Here is a 23452-nt window from a genome sequence, read left to right on the forward strand (position 1 = left end):
TTGACTTGTTTGTCTAATTTGGTTCTAAGTAGTTTTAGGACTATTGTGGGAAACAGATTACATTTTAGATCATATTTATGCAGAAATGTTGAAAATTCCAAACAGTTCACAAACTTCTAAGTACTACACTACAAAATGCCATAACTATAAACTAGTTTGGGAAATTGAGAACATTTCCAGGAAGAAGGTAGTAACTGATGCCCTCTGTATTACTATGAAGAAGAATATATAGATGTGACTATACAAGCACCACAAGCTGTATTTACCTTGAGGGAATTTTCCCCTACTCTTAGTTGTTGATTTTATTAATTTGTTGCAAATGTTTACAGGTAATCCTCGACTTACAACAGTTCATTTAGTGACCATTCAAAATTACAACAGCACTGAAAAAAATGACTTATGACCATTTTCACACTTATGACCATTGCAGCATCCCTACAGTCATGTGATCAAAATTTAGAAACTTGGCAATTGACTCATATTTATGGCGGCTGCAGTATTTCAGGATCATATAATCTTCTTTTGTGACCTTCTGACAAGCAAAGGCAAGGGAGAAGCCATATTCATTTAATAACTGTGTTACTATCTTAACTGCAGTAATTCACTTAACAACTGTGGCAAGAAAAGTCATAAAATGGAACAAAACTCACTAAACCGTCTCACTTAACAACATAAATTTTAGGCTCAATTGTTGTTGTAAGTTAAGGACAACCTATATTTTTCAGCTAGTTTAAAGCAAAAAACAAGGTTCAATCTAATGAATAATGACTCTTATCTGAAGAGTGAGCTGTCTGGAAAAGTGTGCTAAATCAGAGAGAAAATATGGCTCATATAAAAATTTGCAAACAAATAACTATATTTACACTCCCAGACCCACTGAAAGACCTTATTTTGGATTTAAAGCTTGAAGCACTGGAGTTCTTGATATAGTACTAAACTGTAGCTCAAAAATATTTAGAAAAATCAGTAAAAGAGAGAAGGAACGAAAGGGAAAGCAAAATAGTACTGTCCTTAATTGCTACAGGTTTTATCTAATTTATATCAAAATAAATTATTTTTGAGTGATCTTCCTGTACTGTCAGGTAAGATATAAGACTCTATTCCAGCCAATGAATATCAATGGGAGATTAGCAAAATCTGGTTTCAATTTTCAGGGCTTGAGTATTGGAAGTTTAGAAATATGCAAGCAACTAAGGAAATAAGGCAGAACTGAACTGCTGGTATCTTTTTTTTCTGAACTCATATTCAAAAATTAAGCTCCATAACCATGGAAAGTAATGTTTCAAATATCAGAAATAGCAAACTATGATTTGTCATTACAGAAATTAACTTCATATGCTCTTTACTCTTTTCTTTCAGCAAAAGGGAATAAAATTGAATTAAAACAACAGCCTATTAAACCAAATGTGATAAATTATGGTTTTAGCAAATCAAAATTTCAAACCAAGATAAAATTATCATTTGGAACTGGTTGTAGGGCAAATATGATTAGGACAAGTTAGCAAAGAAGTATGCCAGGATATAGATGATTTTTTTTCTCAACTTTGAGAATTTTCATCTCCACCATTACAGATTATCATCTTTGTTGACAATAACTGTACACTAAATTCACAATAGTTGATTATTGCAGAAAAGCAAAGCTGTTGCTGCAATTTTATTTATTGCTATTTATTTGATTTACAACACATATTTTTAATGGTGAGAACTTCAGGACAGCATAACATATGTCACGGATACTATAAAATTAAATGTGTTTAAGTTTTTACAGAACAGTAAAGAGAATATTAAAGAAAATTTAATGGCAGCCACATCACATTTTGGGATAGCAAAAGAACAAGATTCTGAAGTTCCCTTAATCCTCTGTCTAATTGAATACATAAATTTTCTATTTGTATTACATTGTTATTTTTCTTTTAATTCTTTACCCCTCAAAAACTAAGAAACTGCTTGAATTTGTTAAACCGGGAGAAGTTTTTATGAAAAACGTAACAACTTTAGTATTTCTATTACAGTGGTTATGTCTGCAATCTTGGCAGGATTAGTTTGAGATGCATTCTCTGAATCTCGGGAAGCTGCTTGCAGATGCTCCTGTGAGGTATTTCCGATTCTTGTTATATGTAGATATATATCTGTAATGATAGTTTATTGTGCATCTTTCTTACAATTAAACTACTTGAAACAATTTCTGAAGTTCAGAAACTGAAGCAGGGAAATGATTAAACCACTTACACATGATAATAATCAAAATCCCCCAAAAGCTTCAGGAATTGGTCTTTGTATATCCTATTCTTGCAGACAGTTTCAGAAATCACAATATCAATATTGAGAGGTCCATGGTGCTCTCTAAGCTTGATTCTTTTCTTGCAGATGTTTCATTACCCAAGCCAGGTAACAGGATCAGTTCTAGTAAATTGCTCTCAACCCCGCTCTTTACTAGCACTAATGATGTTACCTAGTTTGCATAATGAAAGAAAGCATTAAGGATACCTCCTTTCAACCCTGAACTAACATATTATCCTTTATTAATAACATCAATATCGTACAATATAAGGTAAAGAATGGAAAAATCACTCATGGATTCTTCAGTCAGAAGTCACAACCCTGTGATCTGTTTTATTTTTGTACTTCCCTTTTCCTAAGTTTTTATTACCAATTGTTTGAAATATATTTGCTCAAAAGTAGACGTTTATAAAATAAAATAATCAACACACAAACACACATTCAGAGGCTTATTTTGGAAACAATCAGGATTTTTAGTGTTACAACCTCTTTTCTGGCTAAGAAAAAAATAAAACTGTTCTGGCTTTATTTTCAATATCAGTGTTTCATGCCTTAAGAAGCTTGAGACACAAGTTTTAGGGAGTTCATAGTCTCCCAAAATGCTATGGATCTGTGCATTAACTGAATAAATATCCATGGCCTTAGGCTATCTAAGCCAGATTGTTATTTGTGTAATAGTTCCAATTTTGAAGTTATGAAATTTTGAGTTTTGAAGCTTTAATTTAAATCTGCAAAGTAACAAATACTAAGTTACAACTGTTTGTCAAAAATAAAACTGTTACATCTGACAATTTCTATCTGCCAGAAATAAAAACTGCCAGTTTTCAAGTTAAAAAAATGTGAGAAAGGCAAATCTTGCTGAAATATAAAAGGACCTGGTCTCCTCCTTTCAGAATGCATAGGAATGGTGCCCGCATGCTTACCAGGACAGTAGGCATCAAGATCCAGTTTTGGTGTTGAATTGAGTGTTGGTGAGCCAAGCTCAGATTCTGGAATTCGGGGGCTCTCAACAAATTTGGCTTTCCTTAATGGAGCTTAAGAGAAAAATAGAAAAAAAGGACATGAATGTAAATGAATGTGAATGTACAGCAATGGCATATGAAATCAGTTATCAAGCCAAGATCAGCTCCACTTTTTATTTATTTTTTTATGCTTAAAGAAGGAACTATCCATTTTATAGAAAAGATATGGCCTACATTAACAAATTTAATGCTGCAAATGTTTCTCACAATTTCTCAAAACATCTAAGTAAAGAATTAATCATATTTATTATGTTCAGTGAGCTTTCATTGTTAATATGTGCCAGAATTTCATTACATAAATGGTGCATTTTCTATATCTATACTTTCTTTGAACCAATTATGCAAATAACACACAGACACACACACGTGTATGTATGTATGTATGTATGGTCCAAAGAGTGTGTAAGTGTGTGTGTGTGTGTGTGTGTACTGTGGGTATAAGTGTATGTATGTGTATTGTGTGTGCGTATGTGTATTTTTCCCATTTTTTACCGCCTATTTCCCTGAGATCAAATCTAATTTTTATGATGCTAATACCAGCATATCTTGGTGCAAATCCTACCTGACCATAAATATATCACCTAATCCAAATTCCACATCACAAAAGGCATACAGACTTGTGACTGCACATCTCCTAGCAACGTAATATCTAAAGTGGACAATAGCACTAAGCAATAGCACTTAGACTTATGTACTGCTTCACAGTGCTTTATAGCTCTCTCTAAGCGGCTTACAGAATCAGCATATTACCCCAACAATCTGGGTCCTCATTTTATCAACCTTGGAAGGATGGCAGGCTGAATCAACCTTGAGCCTGTCAGGATCAAACTCCTGGCAATCAGTGGAATTAGCCTGCACTACTGCATTCTAACTACTGCGCCACCATGTCTCTTAAGTAATCCTCAATTTATGACCACAAATGAGCCCAAAATTTCCATTGCTATGCAAGTCTGTTGTTAAGTGAGTTTTGCCCCATAAGTGTGAAAAACAGTGATAAATGATTTTTTCAGTGCTGTTGTAATGTTGAACAGTCACTAAACGAATGGTTCTAAGGATTACTTGTAATCTTTTTTCATTTTCTATTATTACTTTTTTTCTTCCTGATATATGCTACTTTTATTCTATTATCCTTTCTCTTTCCCTGCCAGCTCCCTGGTCAAAGAGGGACATGGAGAGATGGAGTTTTGATTGTGTTGAGCTTTAAACTGCTTATTTAAAACTATGTTGTAAAAGTCCTAGAATTGCATGTTTCCTAATTTTAAATTTTGTATTTTTTGGAGTGTAAGACACACTTGAATATAAGACACACCTTAGTTTTTGGGGAGGAAAATAAAAAAAAAGCTGACTGGCAGGTAGATCAGACTCCCGAAATACCCCCAATCAGCTGTTCCCAGAGGTGAATTTTAGCAACAGGTTCCTTCAGTTGTGAGCTCTGTGCCTTGCTTTTTTTTTCTGCCTCTGAGACTTCTGAAACACTGTTTTCAGAAAAAACTTTTTTTTCTGCCTCTGAAAGCCTCCAAAACAGAGCTTCAGAAAAAAAGACTGAGGCTTTTTTTCTGAAGCTTCTTTCAGAGGCTTTTTTCAGCCTCTGAAATTTCTGTTTGAGAGGCTGGGCAGGGCTACATTCGGAGTATAAGAGGCACCCAGATTTTCACCCTCTTTTTGGGGGGGAGGGGGGGAAGGTATGTCTTATACTCCGAAAAATACAGTATGTTTAGAACTGCAGCACAAGTTACAGCAAAATAAATGGAAAGGTTGCCAGAAAAAGATGAGTAATTTTGCTTGTTTTTTACTCATAAATTGGTTACAGATAACATTGGGTTTAGTATTTTTCTGTCACTTATTGTCCCACTCCTTTTACTGTTATGTTATTGTTGTCCATTGCAGTATATCATTGATCCCTTTATTGCTAACATGTTATTTTTCCTATTTTTAAAATATTTTATAAAGTCATTTATATTTTTTATAAAAGCATAAATTCATGTTATCTAAGCATATGAAAGGAATAAAAGGATAACGGTGAATTTAAAAGAAAAATGTGATTATACTATAATAGTTTTAAGTAGAGATAAATATCCATTCTTTAATATTTATCTGTTAATGCAGACATTCCTGTATTAGATTCCTAAAACAATAATGCAATTTATACAAAATTAGAACTATTCCATATTTGGAGAGATTTGTAGCAGATTGTAACCAATTATCCTTTCATATTTTCAGGAGATAAGAGCATAATATATCAATCTCTAGCAAGAGAGAAATTTCTTAAAGTAACAAAGAGATGAAATAAACCTTCCTTCCTTCCTTCCTTCCTTCCTTCCTTCCTTCCTTCCTTTCTTCTTTATTCATTCATTCATTCATTCATTCATTCATTCATTCATTCATTCTCAGTTGATTACTGCACATGTCACAGACATGATTTTGGGCAGCTTACAATAAAAATGGAAACTAAATAAAATACATACAGTACAGAAAATAAAAGCACATAGCAGCTAAAACAGCAGAATAGTCTCCAGCTCTCTTTACAACTAGATTAGGCCTATTAGTCACTGAGGGCAGATCAACATTACAGATCTAGTCTCTGGGATGGAGGGTAGTGACAGAGAACTGCTGGATTACCAGAGACTGATCTGACTATGACAGGGGAGAAGTTTTCAGCTCCCCCAAGTCCAGAATTTCTTGCTACTGTTCTGACTGATAAATCAGGTCAGACATATGACCATTATTACGCATTGAGACCTGTATGACTTGGGATAGGTTTACAGCTGTCATGATAGCCATGAACTCCAAAGCCACCTCCAATTCCACACCCTGAGAAGGAATAGTTCATAAGTCTGGAAATTTCCACTGCCAGTCTATCCACAGAATCAAGCAGCTCAGACAGAAAGATTGCTACACAGCAAGGAGGTTGACGTATGTGACACAATAACAACAGTCTGAACTGAACTCTAGAACCCTTTCTAAATTAACTAAGGGAGATCTTGAGAAATGGATGGTATATAAATTTTAGTAATAATTAAATGGCAATTGAACTGGCAAATTTCAATCAACATTCAGGTTTTTTTAATATTGCTCCCCAATTCAGATATTATTCTTCATAAAATCAACCATGATATTGCCAATAGGCTAAAAAGTTTAAATTGTATTAACAGTTAGCAAAAATTTACACTTCTCATCACTTATGTTCTTTTCTTGCCTGTGAAAACTCTTGTCACATCTTATCATTAATACTCCATTAAATTTGTCTTGCCATTTTGAAAATATGCAGAATGCAGAATATTGAAGTGTGCAAATGTAGATCTCTATATTTTGCAATGAAGTTTTCTGATTGTGTTTCATCAATCTTATTAAGGTTATTTAGACTACTGTTGTGAGATGCAAGCATTTTATCAATATTATTACGGAGTAATCATGTTTAAGTGATTAATATACTTATGTGTTTGGAAGGCATTTGAAAAAGACACTTTTTAAAGCACCTATCCTGTTTCCCCTAAATTAAGACATCCCCTGATTATTCAAAAGGGGAATATTATCTGGAAGTTTCACTTTTGTTGCCTCTGGCAGAGTTCAAGGCAGTTGTAGAGTAGGGTATGGGAAAATCAGTGAAGCATGTACACTGAATGTGACAAATGGATGCCAAAAATATGCTTTACTATTGAGTATTGCAGCATGGGAAAAAAACAATAATTTGCACAGGAAGAAGCTACAAGATAAAAGCAGAACATCGTACTTTTACTGTTGCTGTGCCGTAATATGACTTGCACTGTATTGAACTATGTTCTATGGTACAACCGTTGGGAATCAGGATTTAAAAACTCACTGGACAATATTGTACTGAACATACATAACATTCAGCACAACTACTGTTCCACCTGCTTTGGTGGACATTGAGATAACAGGGACCATGTTGAATTTTGCAATATTTCCTGGGTTGAAACACTTGGCATACATTTCAGTTTTGTTCCATTGAGTATTCCACAAGATATTCACAATGTTCACACAGAGGGCTGTTTCATTTTTCATTCAGAAAAAAACAAAAGTTAGGCTTTGCTTTCTCTCTAAAGTTCAACAGAGAAATAAAAGAAAGAAAAGGGAAGCTCAACTTATTTTAGTTAAACATATTTAAATAAGCAGTTCCAAGCATACACAGAAACCAGTGAGACAAGGCGATGTTTAAACTGAAGGTTGAAAAAACTATAGGAATGAAGTTTCTGGGCAACTATAAAAAACAAATACGGAAAAAAATCTTATGTGAAGGTATGAAGGGACCACAATATTACTAGTAACTCTCCAGTACTATATGAATTTGACTGACAGTTTCATATATAGTATTAGTTATTTCATTATTTTCAGAATTACACTGATTTTTAACCATTCCATATAGTTATGTTACTAAAAAAAAGTAACTGCTTTATATACCAACCAATTTTTCTTTGTAAAAGGTTTTATATTTCTGTCCTCCACCATACCCGTTTAAGATACAACAAAAGCATTCATAATTTTGTTTAATTATGTTTGTATAAAAATTGTACAAAAAAGGACTAAGTAGTCTAATTGTCCTTGACACATATTTTTGATTACTCAATTTACATACACAAATTCTCCCTCCCTCCTTTTTACCGCATCCAACTAAAGGACTACTTTTAACAAGGGTCAAGTAAACTCTGCTGATTACTGTTGTGAGTTCTTTTTAAAATACTCCATGTTTGAGTTTTCTTTTAGCACATCCCATCTGTAAACACCTGAGTAATATTTTAATATAAAATATAATGAATCCCAAAATCAAAATCAAAATAAATCAAAAATAAATCAAAAAAATAAAATCAAAAATAAATCCCAAAATCTTCAACCAAAAGCTGTCTACTATTGACCTCACCCCATTCCTAAGAGGACTATAAGGGGCATGCATAAGAGCACAAAAGTGCCTACCGTTCCTGTCCTATTGTTCCCGTCCTTATATCCAATTAATATAGTTGATGCATATTTATATATATATATTATATATATATATATATATATGTTTTCTGAGGTTTTCACGGGTGTTTGTATATAGGTCTTTGGTTGTTCGGGTTTTCTCCCGTGTAAAATTGGAAGTGTCTTGGCGACGTTTCGACGAAGTCTCATTCGTCATCTTCAGGCTTCAGCCTCGTACCTCTGGGAGCAATGCATTGCATTTCGCGGGTGTTTGTGTATGGGTCTTTGGTTGTTCGGGTTTTCTCCCGTGTGGAATTGGAGGTGTCTTGGCGACGTTTCGACGAGGTCTCGTTCGTCATCTTCGGGCTTCGGCTTCGTGCTTCTGGGAGCAATGCATTGCTCCCAGAGTCTGAGCTGAAGCCTGAAGATGACGAATGGTTTCGTCAGCGTATATATATATATATATATATATATATATATATATATATATATATATATATATATATATATATATATATATATATATATATATATTCATTCTTCAAGATATGCTGTTTTATCTATGACATTTGTTTGTGTATACTGTTGTGACAAAAAGAAATTAAAAAAAAGTTACTCACACAATATTCTTGCATTCTCCACTATAGAGAAAATCTGAAAGGTAAAGTTGCTTATAAAATGTTATAAATCCTGCTGCAAATTCTCAGGTGCAAATTCCATTCCTCTAGCATTCTATTAAAAGAGTTAGTTCTTTTAGCTATATTAAAATACTCAATAATGTAATAAGCTTCCAATCTGTCAAAAGCAAAGCAGAAATGATCCTGAGGACCAGTTTGACTAGCGAACATTTATTGATGTGTTAATGGGGCCTAACTATTTAGGGCAGGGATGCCATGGACTAGACAGAGTTGGTTCTCTTGAGAGGGATAGGACTGGCAAATCATGGTGACTGGCAGTATGAAGTATGATGGGAGAGAGGGAGAAAGCAGCATTTGAGGGTGGGAATGTTATACTGATTCTGCCTTGTCAATTCTCGGGCAGCACTCTGATGCTCTATAATTGGACCCTCAGTGAGCTGGATTCTCAGCTATTGGTATGTAACACCAGGTCAGCCTATTAGAAGAGTAACCTCATCCAGGATTTAATTATGGATGAAAGGCCAACTTGGCATATATTGCCAAGACCTAGATGGGCATATAGAGAGGGAAATTTCCCTCTCAGTAGTGTGCCATCTGTGTTTCAATTGTTATACCAATAGTGACCCCAGGGCAAGGCCAGTAGAGTGGCTATCCAGGAATTTCTGGCAGTTTTTAGAGATGGTGCTGCATAGATAACCAGATGAAATGGTCTGTTTTTGTGAAATTGGCTTTAGGGATAAGATGGGGTTGTTGCAATTTTATCCTGCTGGACTGGACCGGATTGCCTGGATTGCTCAATGCTCAAGGGTTTTTAAGGGGAGGGAGGGTTAGGATGGGTTTTGGGGGAAACCCATCAGGGACGGGGCTGGACCCTGCGAGGGCTCGCGGTATAGATGCCACAGATCGGAGGCGAAGGAGGTGGCTGAAACTCGACTCTATGAGGGCTATTTCATCGGCACAGTAAATGGGAGTGGCAGATACGGCGGAAATGGGGGCCCGCATCATGTTCGGGGAGTGCGTGCTCGCTGTTTGCGAGCGATCGCGCACTCCGGTCCCTCTGACTTTCCTCGTTCCCCGAATGGCTGGAATCCCCAGAGTCTGGACCTTCGGCTGATGTTATGTAATGCCAGGTCCGTGGTGAATAAAGCCCCCCTTATTTTTGATCTTATACAAGAGGGGGGTGCGGCCCTCATGGGCATTTCGGAGACCTGGTTGGGCACGGAAGGGGGGGTGCCCCTTGTTGAAATGTGCCCACCGGGCTTCTGTGCATTTCATCAGCCGAGGGCCCAGGGTGGGGGGGTGGCGGTTATTATTAACGAAGGTCTGGAACCGAGGGAGGTCACTGTACCACAGATAGCCGGATGTGAGTCTTTCTTTGTGAAGTGGGGTCAGGGGATGCAGGTGGGCTTGCTGATTACGTACCTGGCTCCTTGCTGCGTGACAGCAGCCCTGCCCGAACTGCTGGATATGATAGCCGGGATGGTGGCTGATACCCCCAGACTTATGGTTATGGGGGATTTCAACCTGCCATCGGTCGGTGAAGCATCAGCGATGGCTCGGCAGTTCATGGCTTCCATAACGGCCTTGGACCTGACCCAGTTAGTGAATTTTCCCACTCACATCGGGGGAAACACTCTGGATCTGATTTTTGTCTCTCAACAGTGGTTGAATGATCTAGAATTAGGGGATTTAGTTATTAAACCCCTGTCATGGTCAGATCATTCACTCCTTCAACTCGACTTCTGAACCGCCATCCCACACCGCAGGGAGACGGGGCTAATTCGTTGGTTCCGTCCCAGGCACCTGATGGACCCGGAGAGGTTTCTGATGGAGCTTGGGCCATTTCCTGAGGATCTAGCTCACGGCTCGGCTGAAGAACTAGTGGCCGCCTGGGAAAGGGCAGCGGCAGGGGCTTTGGACTGAGTCATGCCTTTGCGGCCTCTGACCCGGCGCCGATCTCGACTGGCCCCTTGGTATTCTGAGGAGCTGAGAGAGATGAAGCGCCGGAAAAGATGCCTAGAGAGTGGTTGGTGGGCCAGCCGTTCTGAATCCGACCGAACACTAGTAAGGTCTCATATTCAGACCTACCTAGTGGCAATAAGAGCGGCAAAACGTGAGTATTTTTCCGCTCTCATTGCATCGGCAGATAACTGCCCAGCCGCCCTGTTTAGGGTGACCCGTTCCCTCCTCCATCAGGGAGCTCGGGAGGACCCCTTGCAGGGTCGTGCTGGGATTTCGGACAATATCTGCACGATAAAATTGCTCAGATCCAGGATGGTCTGGACTCAAATTGGGTAAATTCGGGTGAGATGACAGGGGTAGATCTTGAGGAGGTCATCTGGGAAGAGTTCAACACTGTGGCTCCCGAGGATATGGACAGGATACTGGGGAGGCTGAATGCGATCACATGTTTATTGGACCTTTGTCCCTCCTGGTTGGTACTGGCCACACAGGAAGTTACACGAGGCTGGCTTCAGGGAATTGTCAATGCTTCTTTGACGGAGGGTGTCTTCCCTACCGCCTTGAAAGAGGCGGTGGTGAGGCCCCTCCTCAAGAAGCCTTCCCTGGATCCAGCTGTTTTAGCGAACTATCGTCCTGTCTCCAATCTTCATTTTACGGCAAAGGTTGTTGAGAGTGTGATTGCACGACAGCTCCCCCAGTACCTAGATGAAACTGTCTATCTTGACCTGTTCCAGTTTGGCTTCCGACCTGGGTACAGCACAGAGATGGCATTGGTTGCGCTGGTAGATGATCTCTGGAGGGCTCGGGACAGGGGTTGTTCCTCTGCCCTGGTCCTATTAGATCTTTCAGCGGCTTTTGATACCATCGACCATGGTATCTTGCTGCGATGGCTGGAGGGTTTAGGAGTGGGGGGCACCGTTTTGCGGTGGTTCTCTTCCTATCTTTCTGACCAGTCGCAGACGGTGTTGGCTGGAGGGCAGAGATTGGCTGCAAGGCACCTCATGTGTGGGGTGCCACAGGGGTCGGTTCTCTCGCCTCTTCTGTTCAACATCTACATGAAGCCGCTCGGTGAGATCATCCGTGGTTCTGGGGTGCAATGTCATCTGTACGCTGATGATACTCAGCTGTACATTTCCACCCCTAACCACCCCAACGAGGCCGTTGAAGTGATTTCCCGGTGTCTGGAGGCTGTGCGGGTCTGGATGGGGAAGAACAGGCTTCGACTCAACCCTTCCAAGACTGAGTGGCTGTGGATGCTGGCATCCCGGTACAGCCAGCTGATTCCATCGCTGATTGTTGGGGGCGAGTCATTGGCCCCTATGGAGAGGATTCACAACTTAGGTGTCCTTCTGGATGCACGGCTGTCTTTAGAAGACCATATGACGGCCATCGCCAGAGCAGCTTTTTATCAGGTTTGCCTGATACGCCCTTTCTAGACCGGGATTCCCTATGCACGGTCACTCATGCTCTCGTCACTTCCCGCCTGGACTACTGTAATGCTCTCTACATGGGGCTCCCCTTGAAGAGCACCCGGAGGCTCCAACTGGTCCAGAATGCGGCTGCGCGGGTAATTGAGGGAGCAACTCGAGGCTCCCATGTAACACCTTTCCTACGCCAGCTACACTGGCTTCCAGTGGTCTTCCAGGTGCAATTCAAGGTGTTGGTTACCACCTTTAAAGCGCTCCATGGTATAGGACCGGGGTATTTACGGGACCGCCTGCTGCCACCAATAGCCTCCCATCGACCTGTACGCTCACATAGAGAGGGTCTCCTCAGGGTGCTGTCAGTCAGGCAATGTCGACTGGCAACCCCCAGGGGGAGGGCCTTCTCCGTGGGAGCCCCTGCCCTCTGGAATGAGCTGCCACCGGGGATACATCAACTTCCTGACCTCTGGACCTTTCGACGCAAGCTAAAAACCTTTCTGTTTTATCGCGCAGGGCTGGCCTAATGTAATTTTAATATGGGTTTTATTATGGTTTTTATTATAGTTTTAACTTGCTTTCGGCCTAATTGAATCAGATTTTTAAAATGTTTTTTTAATTTTTTTGTGAAATCTGTTTTTACTTGGCTGTAAACCGCCCTGAGTCCTTTGGGAGAAGGGCGGTATATAACTTAAATTAATAAATAAAATAAATAAATGCTTTGGCCAAGTTGGCAGTAGAATAGCCTAGACTTACAATGTTGGGAGTGTGTGGAGTAAGATGGAGCTTGAAAGTTCATGGCCACCATGACAGTCATGGGCCTGACCCACAGTAGAGGTCAAATGCTTGATCTGATTTTTGTAGCAACATTTTTATAATAGTTTTATTGCAAGTTGCCTAGAGTCACTTTACTCTGAGATGGGTAACTATATATATGATCAATAAATACAGCAATGAATAAATAAACAACTATGTTAAGATTATTCACCTGCCACTTCCTTACTGTTTTGTAGTTTCCACAGCTGAAATTTAATCAGATTATATCTTTCATTATAAACAGTCTAGAACTTTAGAAACAATAAAAAACAGTAGTTAATTTTAGTCCAAAAATCCTAAATTAAGAATCTATAAAATCCTAAATAAATTTCAGTAATGTTCCAAAATATTTTATATGTTTGTTTATGATTGATTTGTGCAGAGTTGGTCTTATTTTTGATTCCTTGTTTCAGAGAATGGGAAGGTGGCAGTGGAGTACAGTTTGAAAAGACCCCATTGACTGTTTACCAGAAGATAAACTTAGGGAGTCTCATACAGATGAACAGAAGCCCCTTTTTTAATACATTTGGATACCCTCTGTTGTTTGCATTGCAAGTGTGAGGAAGCTGAAAGGAATGAATAGAAGTGATTATCCCTCACAAGCATTTTAGAATACAGAATGCAATTGTTGCTGGGACATTTATTTTAGCTTATCAGACTTGGGCCAAATTTGAGAGTCCAAGAAGTGGGCTGGAAGAGAGAAGTGGGCTAGAAACTAGAGGTGCTACAGTATATAGCAGGTTACTCATCAGCTCTTCTTAGCATCCCAGATTGTCACTCCAGCACAGCTGACTTCACAGGCTTGCGAGTGGTAAATTTTTAGGGGGGGAAATTAGAAAAAAAATTCACTAAGCAACATATTCTAGGCACAAATGGATAAAAGGGAACAATTATCACCATTAGCATTCCTCAACCTGTAATCCTCCAGATGTGTAAGAATACAGTTCTCCTGCTCTCTCCACAGCACATTACCCATCCTGGAAATTGGTTCTCCTTGCTTTTAGAGCACTTGGGGGTGAAGCTACCAAATACAAGCTACCAGTCAGAAGGTAGAACTCCTCCAAGAAAAAACTAATTGCCTATTTATAATTAATGATAATTGGAAAAGCAGCATTATTTTTCTGGTTTTTATATTTTTCTAACAAAATAACTTGCTGATAAAAAGGACCACTTGATTTTTCACAGGCTGCAAGTATTTTCAATAAAACAGATATTAGCCTTCTATCGTAAATATCCAATAGAGTGATTATTCTCCCTCCCCTCCCAGATCATTGTAAATTGAGGGAGTGGTCTGATAAGAATAGAAATTATTGAAAAGAAAGAAAGAAACGAGAGTTGCAAAGGCTGAGAAATGTTGCTGTTGAAAAGTACAGATGCCCTTGAGATTAGGCTTGGTAAAGTCAATTTGATTGAAATTTCCTTTTTTATAACAGCTTTTCTCCCTTTCCTACTTTTTCCTTTCCTCTTTCCAGTTTTATCCTTACCTTTCTTTCTCTCCAGTGCAGCTCCCTATTGCACCCTATTATCCTTTTTTTCCAGTCAGAAGTAAGAAAGAAATTGGAGGTGCTAAGGGTTGTATGCCTGTGCTCATGTATGTGAGAGAAGTTTCTGTATTTAATAACTGTCTGTGGATATAGATCAGGAATGTCAAACTCAATTCCACTGAGAGTTGGCCTCGGGAGTGGGGGTGGGCTCAACATCACTCATGTCAGGGGCAGTTGTGGTGGCCTAAGCACTCTGCCAGCAATAATGGAGCTCACAAAGGTTGCATGCAGCCCTCCCGAGCTCCATTTTCACTGGCAGAGGCACCATGGGCCAGTCCTTCACTGTTTCCAGGGCAGCCCTGCAGACCAGATCTAAAGCATTCTGCGGGCTGGACCTAGCCGGCGGGCCTTGAGTTTGACACCCCTGATATAGATGGAGATCAGTCAATGTTATAAATGGGGGTATCTTATTTTTCTAGGTAAGTAATTTAAATTAAATTAATTCAGTACTTAATTATTTATTTTTGTGCTGGCTCTTCCTTTTCTTCAAATATAGGTACTGGGAGGGGTATGTGTATTAACAGCAGCCATAGTAAATCACTGTAGCAAGTGATAATTTAATCATCCAAAAGCCACCTGTACTGTACGTCATGGCACTTAATGCATATTCCATCATCCTGTTCCATCCTCCCCACAAATATCCCTCGTGTTTATCACCCCCAAGTATGATAAATGTGAAGCTAGGAGGGATTGTTTTTCAGTTTAGCTGGTTCTTTCTATGGGAAATCATGTCCCTGATTGTATTCAGTGAGATGTTAAAGATCAAGTTATTCTGGAAAGCATTTTAACTTATTTGGGGGTCATTTTTGTTGTTATTACTGCTTTTTCCTGAGTTATTGTTTTTAATATTCTCAAAGTTGTTTTTGGATTTACCATAGATATTGTAAATTGTCCTACTGATAGTACTCATGTTAAACCCCCCAAAATTGGGCTGCTTGCAATGTGATACAAATAGCAATAGCATTTATATATCGCTTCACAGTACTTTTACAGCTCTCTCTAAGTGGTTTACTGAGTCAGCATATTGCCCCCAACAATCTGGCTCCTCCTTTTACCAACCTCGGAAGAATGGAAGGCTGAATCAGCCTTGAGCCTGGTAAAATTCCATCTGCTAAATTGCACTCAGCCAGCAGTCAGTAGAAGTAGCCTGCAGTACTATATTCTAACCACCGTGCTACCGCAGCTCTTGCAATAAATGCAAGATATAAATGCAATAAACAAACTGGGGGGAGGAGGAAGAAAGCTGGATGTTTCACAGGGAGTTTCTGTTTATCATGATCATGGTCTTCTGAGGACGATTACCTTTTTAAATTCAAAATATCTTAAGTGATCCCAATTTACCTTCTGGAATAAATATTATGCATTATTAATAATATTGGACAAATGCACTACTCTCATAATAAGGGGAGTGGGTTTTAGGTACAGCTAATATAGATAAATTTCCAGCACTACCTTCTTTCCTCCACCACTTACCCTTTTTTCTAGCCTGTATGTAATTTGCATTGATGTATTTTAGTAGCTGGAAAATGACATCCAGGTCTTACAATATAATTTTCCAGTTGAAATATATGGCATTCCACACTGTGACTCAACCCCCAAAGATGAATCACAAATGTCTGAGCAATCTCATGAAATCATGAGCAATCTCATTATTTGTAAAAGAGACCAATACTTTTATTTTTTGGATGGTTCTGGCAATTCTATGATGTCAGGAATCATGGTAAAATGGTGTCACAACTCTTGGAATGTGCACACACACACACACACACACACACACACACACACACAGTGACTGCATAGTCATATCCAATGTTGGCTCCATTGTACAAGGCATCAGAGGTGGGTTTCAGCAGGTTCCGACCAGTTCTGGAGAACCAGTAGCGGAAATTTTGAGTAGTTTGGAGAACCGGTAGTAAAAATTCCGACTGGCCCCGTCCCCATCTATTCTCTGCCTCCCAAGTCCCAGCTAATCAGGAGGAAATGGGGATTTTACAGTAACCTTCCCCTGGAGTGGGGTGGGAATGGAGATTTTAAAGTATCCTTCCCCTGCGACGTCCACCAAACCACACCCACCAAGCCACACCACAGAACCGGTAGTAAAAAAATTTGAAACCCACCACTGCAAGGCATCCTTTACTAGAGTCAGTGAGCAAGGGGGGGTGTAGCATGGCATATGTTGCCACCTCCGCTACCCAAATTTTCTTCTTGGAATTCTATTGGTGCCTCTTAAGGGGTTGGACACAGCCATAGAGCCTTCCTCAATTTCGTGCTATTATATCTTAGAAACCTTAACGTTAGCAAGACTACCAATTTTCCTGATCTTTACCATGTGTCTATTCCAGAGTCATTGGGTCATCTCTATGTTTTTGCCTTGCTGACAGTATCTAAGTCTTGAAGGCAACTACGACACCCCTATAACTGGGAGGGGAAAGCCACTTAAATTTTATTGGTTTTAAATTCTCTATTAATTTTAAGGGTTTTTTTATTTTTATATATTTTAAAGTTTTTAGGCCAACTATATAATAAGTTTTTTAATCTGTATTTTAATTGTATATTGTACCGTTTGTTTTTTACCTTGGCTGTACACCGCCCTGAGTCCTTTGGGAGAAGGGCGGTATAAAAATCGAATAAATAATAATAATAATAATAATAATAATAATAATAATAATAATAATAATAATAATAATAATAATACTTTGTTGCAAGTGAGAGGAAGATGGGGCATAACATTCCCAGGTATGATAAGCATAAAGGTGAAAAGTTCTGTGTCTCCTGAAATGTGCTGAACTTATTCATAATGCTTTGGCACATTGTGGCTTGTTTTGTTTTGGCAGCCAGGTCAGTGAAGCTAACTATTGGTTTGTAAACGATGGTTTAGAATTTGACTGTCATGAAATCAGCTGAGCATTTTTTTGTTTCGATTTGGGCTTTGTGCAATATATGGATTGAATCATAGATAAATAAGCTTTAAACATTGCATGGATTGTATTTCATTTAGCTCTTCATGTTATGTCAATCATAGTAGTTGGTAAACCTACAGATCCAGTTTATATATCATGTATTATGTAAACTGTCTGGTTTAATAATTGCTTTGCTATCCCTTCCCTTATCTAGCCAAATGTGAAATCCAGAGGCTAGGATAATTTTTATTTATTTTTTTATTTATAGTTTTTTTTTTAAAAATAATCATGGAAATACATACTGACATTATAGTTATTTACAAAGTATGCCATATATTTGAGCTTATGCCCACAGAAGACCCAAACTATGTATGCATCAAATATAAATTATATGAATTATTAGGAAAAAAAATAAAGGGTCTACAAGCAACTCTAGCCATTTTGAAACTCAATGAACAAAATGAGAATCTCCAACCTAAACAAGACGATTATACCAAAATTAAATACAATAGGGAGCAAACAGCTTTTTAAAAAATGACCCTAAAGAGGAAGACTGATAGAACCATGCCACTTTTAGAAGAAAACAACAACCCCTACTATCTAACCTAGCCTACTTAAGTGAATCCCCTCTGGAACTAAATAATCACTTTCATAGCCTCCCCTGGAAGAAAAGATGCAGATACCTATAGTCATCAATAGTTTCAAAAAAAAAAAAAGACACAACCCAGCATTCATGTGACAGGAAGAATAGTATCCCAGATTTCCCCGGGGGGGGGGGGGAATAAATATTGGTGATAAGAGATTCAATTCTTTGGGGAACAGAAACTATAGTCTGCAGACTGAACAGTCAATTTAGGGAGATATGTTATTTCCCTGAAACAAAAATCAAAGATGTAACTGAAAACCTTACTGAAATAATCAACCCCATTGATTACTATCTACTTTCTTCTCTTACACTGGGGATCAGTAACTCAACACTGAATCTAAAATCAATAACAAGAGATTGCAAACAGTTAGGGAAGAAAGTTAAAGAATTAGGAGCATAAGTGATGTTTTCATATATACTTCGTACAAAAGGCCATGATCCAATGAGAAAGCAAAGGATTTTAAGAAACAAACCACCGGCTTAAAATTTGTATTGTCAAGAGAACTTCGGTTTCCTAGACCATGGTCTAGCATTACCTACTTGTCCCTGAAGGGCTACTGGCAAGAGATGGACTGAACCTCATAAAAACCTGAAAGAATATATTCGAAAAACAACTGTCTCATCTTATCAGAAGAGCTTTAAACTGAAATTGGGGGGGGGGGGGAGAGGCAGTCTTTAGGATCTTTAGAACCTAATTACAAGCAAAAACCATTAGATAATCAATCATATAAGGAAGTAGGGAGCAAAGGGGAACAAGAAGGAGAAGGAAAAAAAGAAAGACACAGTGAAGTAGAGAGTGATAAAAAGGATGGAAAACTCAGTTACAAAGTAGGAGATATAAGAAATATACCCAAGATCCATAAAGGACTCAAATGCCTATACATAAACTCTCAAAGTTTAGGAGCAAACAGGATGAACTTGAAATACTAGTATATAAAGGTAGATATGATATAGTTACCATTACTGAAAAACCAAAGATGAAAACTTCTTAGAATCCATATGGGTCAATATAAAAGGGGGTGGGGATGACATTGCTATAGGTGTATACTACAGGCCTCCCAACCAAGCAGAAGAAATAGATGAACTTTTTGTTAAACATTTAATGAATGTATATAGGAAATATACCGCAGTAATAATGGGAGATATCAACTGGGAGACAAACTCTGCTGCAAGTGGGAGATCAAACAGATTCCTAACCAACCAAGCTGATAACTTTGTCGTCCAAAAGGTAGAGGACGGAATTAAAGAAAAAGCTATACTGGACCTAAGACTTACTAACAGAGAAGTGATAGAGGGAAATAAAGTTGCCAGGACTTTGGGTGAGAGTGATTGGAATTCAATATAATGCAAATGTATAGAACATAATTTAGCCAGTGTCTTAAACTTTAAAACAGGTTATTTTAATTTACTCAAAGAGAGCTTAAGAAAAAATTCATGCCCTCTGTAGCTGAATTCTGAATTCAAGAGCAGTCTCTAAGTTGTAATACCAGCTTGCATAAGTTTCTGGTTTCTAGAGAATCCCAGATACACAAGGCCTAAGGAGCTTTCACCTCAATATTTGTTTTCTTGCCTGCACACCTGAACTCTAGTAATGCAGCCCTTCTCCTGATGTCTCTTTGCTTCATCCTCTTAATTATATAATACTGCATGGAAATATAATTTCTGACTAGTAGATATTCTTATACTCCTCAGCTGGGAAGCAAGCTATCTATATTTTAACTCCCAATTACTTCAACCCAGTTCTGAGCCACATGGACAGAGAGATCTTGTCTTGTGATTTTGGAATCTGAAAGTCTGAAGCCTGATGACACTGGCAAATGAAACTTCCCATGGTCTGCAGCAAATAATAATTTAACCAAACCAAATGTTTCCTTCAACACACACTAAGACTCTGTTGAAAAGTATGTAAAGTATGAGGGGGAGGGATGGGATGCAGGGGAAATGAGTGTTTTTTTCAAGTAAAAAATTATCTGGAAAACCTAAAAGTTGATTTCCCTAATCTGCTGCCTTCTAAAAGTCTTAAATTATAATTCCCAACATAGTAGGGAAAGATTGTTTTAAATTATGATTGAAAGGGTTAGATCGAACTGGCAAGTTACAAATCACTGTAGCTTATAGAAATAATAATAAAAGTTTGTGATGCCCTTCTCTTTTTTCATCCCTAGTGTCTTGCCTAGGAAAATATCTTGCTACCCTCACAAAATTCAGGGTTCCATTGGAGTCTTGTATAACAACGTTAAGTTGGAGTGCATCAACAAATGTCCCTCAAACATCACTGAGTGTGGTAGGCCAAAAGCAGTTTTCCAGAATACTTTACAAAATACAGAATAAGAGAGTCTTGTAGTCCAACCTCCTGCTCGGGCAGGAAGCCCTACACCCGTGATGGCAAACCTATGGCACGCATGCCAGAGGTGGCACACAGAGCCCTCTCTGCGGGCATGCGCACCGTCACCACCTGCTCTTCTGGTTTCCAGCGCACGCATTCATGCCATTCAGCTGATCTTCACGCATGCCGGAACCTTGGAAACCCGAAGACCAGCCAGCTGATGAGCATGCATATTCCGGTTTGGGCACTCAATGCCGAAAAGGTTCGCCATCATTGCCCTACACCATTTCAGAAAAATGGTTTTCCAATCTCTTCTAAAAAACTTCCAGGGTTGGGGCATTCACAACTGGAGGCAAGTTGTTCCACTGATTAATTGTTCTAATTGTCAGGAAATTTCTCCTTAGTTCTAGGTTGCTTCTGTTCTTGATTAGTTTCCATTCATTGCTTCTTGTCTTGCCTTCAGGTGCTTTGGAGAATAGCTTGAGTCCCTCTTCTTTGTGGCAGCCCCTGAGATATTGAAACACTTTGTCTGCATTCATTCCAATCCTTCCATAGTTCTTATGTAGGTAGATTGGTTTTGGGGGGAGGGGTGTAATCCAATGACAGAACATACATGATTGTGGGAGATGTAAATGATTTATTTACAAATTAATGATTGCTTATTAAAACACTTACTTTAGCAAACATTGGCATGCACCATAAAATTGATTAAGCCAGACAGATTTTTCTTAAATCATCATTTCTTGTATCCAGTTCCAGATATTAACTCTCATGGAAGTGATAGGTTTATTATTATTATTATTTTATTTTATTTCATTTCATTTCATTTATTTTATATTTTATTTTATTTTATTATTTTTATTTTATGAAATTTAGAAACTGCCTATCTCACCCAGAAATTGACTCTGGCAGCGTATAAGTAAAATACAGAAATATAAAAACTGCGTATGAATATTAAAAGACAAAGTCTTAATATAAAGTCAAAGGAAAAAAGATGGGGGAGGGTCGTCAAGGAAACTTGAATCCCAACTAAAATGGCAGACAGGTCTTCAGACATTTCTGAAAGGCCAGACCTCACCTCTGTGGGGAGGACGTTCCAAAAGGCTAACTGTCAAAATTCTTTATTGATGGGGTCCACAACATACCCTCCCTACCTAACTGAGTGGGAAAGGCTGATGTAACGGGGCAAAGATAGTTTCACAGATCATCTGGCCTCAATCCATGTCAAGATTTAAAAGTCATAACCAAATCAAAACTATGGTCTTGAATTGGACCCAGAAGCAAACTGGCACCCACTGCAGCTCATCCCAACATCAGTGTTATATGCACTGTCCTTGGGATGCCCAAGATTGCTTCTAAGGCCATATTCTGCAGCAGCTGATGCTTCCAGATACTTTTCAAGGATAGTTCCATGTAAAGCATATTGCAAAGTCCAAACAGAATATGACCAAGGCATGAATGACTAAGCAAAGGGCCTCTAGTATCCAGGGAAGGGTATAACTAGTTAACAACATAAAGTTAAGCAAAGGCCCTCCTAGGCATAATTGCTCTCTGCTCTGCCATGAGTCCAGAACTCCCAGATAGTGCATCAGATCTGCCTGGGGTAGTGCAACCCCATCTAAAACCAAAGATGATAAACTCTCAGATAGAAAGCTCTTCCCCCCATAACGACATGGGTTCCTCCCATCTTTACAAAATAATCTTTGTCTTTTTGAGATTTGCCTCTTTGGAACTATTGGTCACTCAGTCCAGTATTCTAATTGCTAAGTCTAGGCAATGTAGACTAGCAGGTCTCATTAAGGTAGCTAAAGGTTTGGAATTCAGAGTAGTTCTCCATTTTATGATTTGTAATAACTGAGATTTTAACTGTCATTCTCAGTTATTTTTCACATGAGTTAGCAAAAAATAGTAGAAACATTTATAATTTAAAGAATTTCATTTTAAATTTTAATATAAAGATTATAGTAAGTAGTCCAGCCTTGGCCAATCTGATACCTTCTAGATAATCTTTAGCCAGGAATTCTATGATCTGTGGTTTCAATCTTGTATGGAAAGCAGCATGTTGCGGTATAAATCATGAATGAAATCTGATTTGTGTAACAACCACATATTTCTGTGGCGAATGCTACTCGCTTTCTTAGTTAGAATTCCACCATGGAATTCCATATTACACCATTGGTAGCAATATGGTTCTAGTTTTCAAACTCCTGTATAAAGGTTATACCCTAACCCTAACCCAAACAAGACAGTTTACATCATTTTCCCTTGGCAGATATTATCTAATCATTCAAATGTCAAGATGATCTCCTGCAGTAATTATTTAATATCCATTGTGCAATCTGATATATTTCTGTTTAAGAGTAATTGGAACTAATCCTGGGTAAATGGGTACCGGATTGAACTGTACACCACATTTAATTATAATTGGATAAATTGATTTATATCCAACAAACTCAGTTATTTGTTCCACCTGAAACATTTACTACCTGTGAAAAAAGAAATCTGTTTTCTTTTTCCTCTCCTTTTTCCTCTTTCTGACCAAAGAATGAGGAACTTTGGGAAACTGGGAAGGATGAAGTAATGAAAGTACTAGAAACCAGGAAACTAAATTGCAGCAACATAGAGAATGTTTTCCCTGGAAAAATTGTACATTCTATTACTCTCTCACTCTTGGTGACTCACAGATGTACTCATTTAGGTACCCGGTTTTATAAACATAGACTACATATTTTCAGATCAGTCAGTAGATTAAGTTAACCGATTCCTGATGAATATGTGGGTGTGAAGTGGCCTGATAAAAATGAGCTGGAGAAGCTGTGCAAGTTAGCCAAATTGCTACAGTTGGCTCTCAAAGCAAAAATAGCAGAAAATGAAGAGAAGATTCAAACATATGAAGAACGGTTGCAAGAACTCGGTATGCCTAGTTTAATGAAAAGAAGGACTAGGGGAGACATGATAGCTGTGTTCCAATATCTCAGGGGTT

At 38.5% G+C, this 23452-nt stretch overlaps 1 protein-coding gene across 7 annotated transcripts in view; it reads right to left on the minus strand.

Moving 5' to 3' along the window:
• Positions 1–23452, minus strand: part of TANC2 (tetratricopeptide repeat, ankyrin repeat and coiled-coil containing 2) — a 329859-nt gene that overhangs the window by 125671 nt on the left and 180736 nt on the right. For 6 of the 7 annotated variants that reach the window (XM_058179549.1, XM_058179546.1, XM_058179543.1 and 3 more), the window contains one exon: positions 3204–3314. The exons of the other annotated variant lie outside the window; for it this stretch is intronic. In XM_058179549.1, coding sequence (XP_058035532.1) covers positions 3204–3314 — 111 coding nt within the window. The remainder of the gene's footprint in view (positions 1–3203; positions 3315–23452) is intronic. 7 annotated transcript variants of the gene reach the window in all.

Source organism: Ahaetulla prasina, chromosome 4 (assembly GCF_028640845.1).
Source record: "Ahaetulla prasina isolate Xishuangbanna chromosome 4, ASM2864084v1, whole genome shotgun sequence".
Lineage (NCBI taxonomy): Eukaryota > Metazoa > Chordata > Lepidosauria > Squamata > Colubridae > Ahaetulla > Ahaetulla prasina.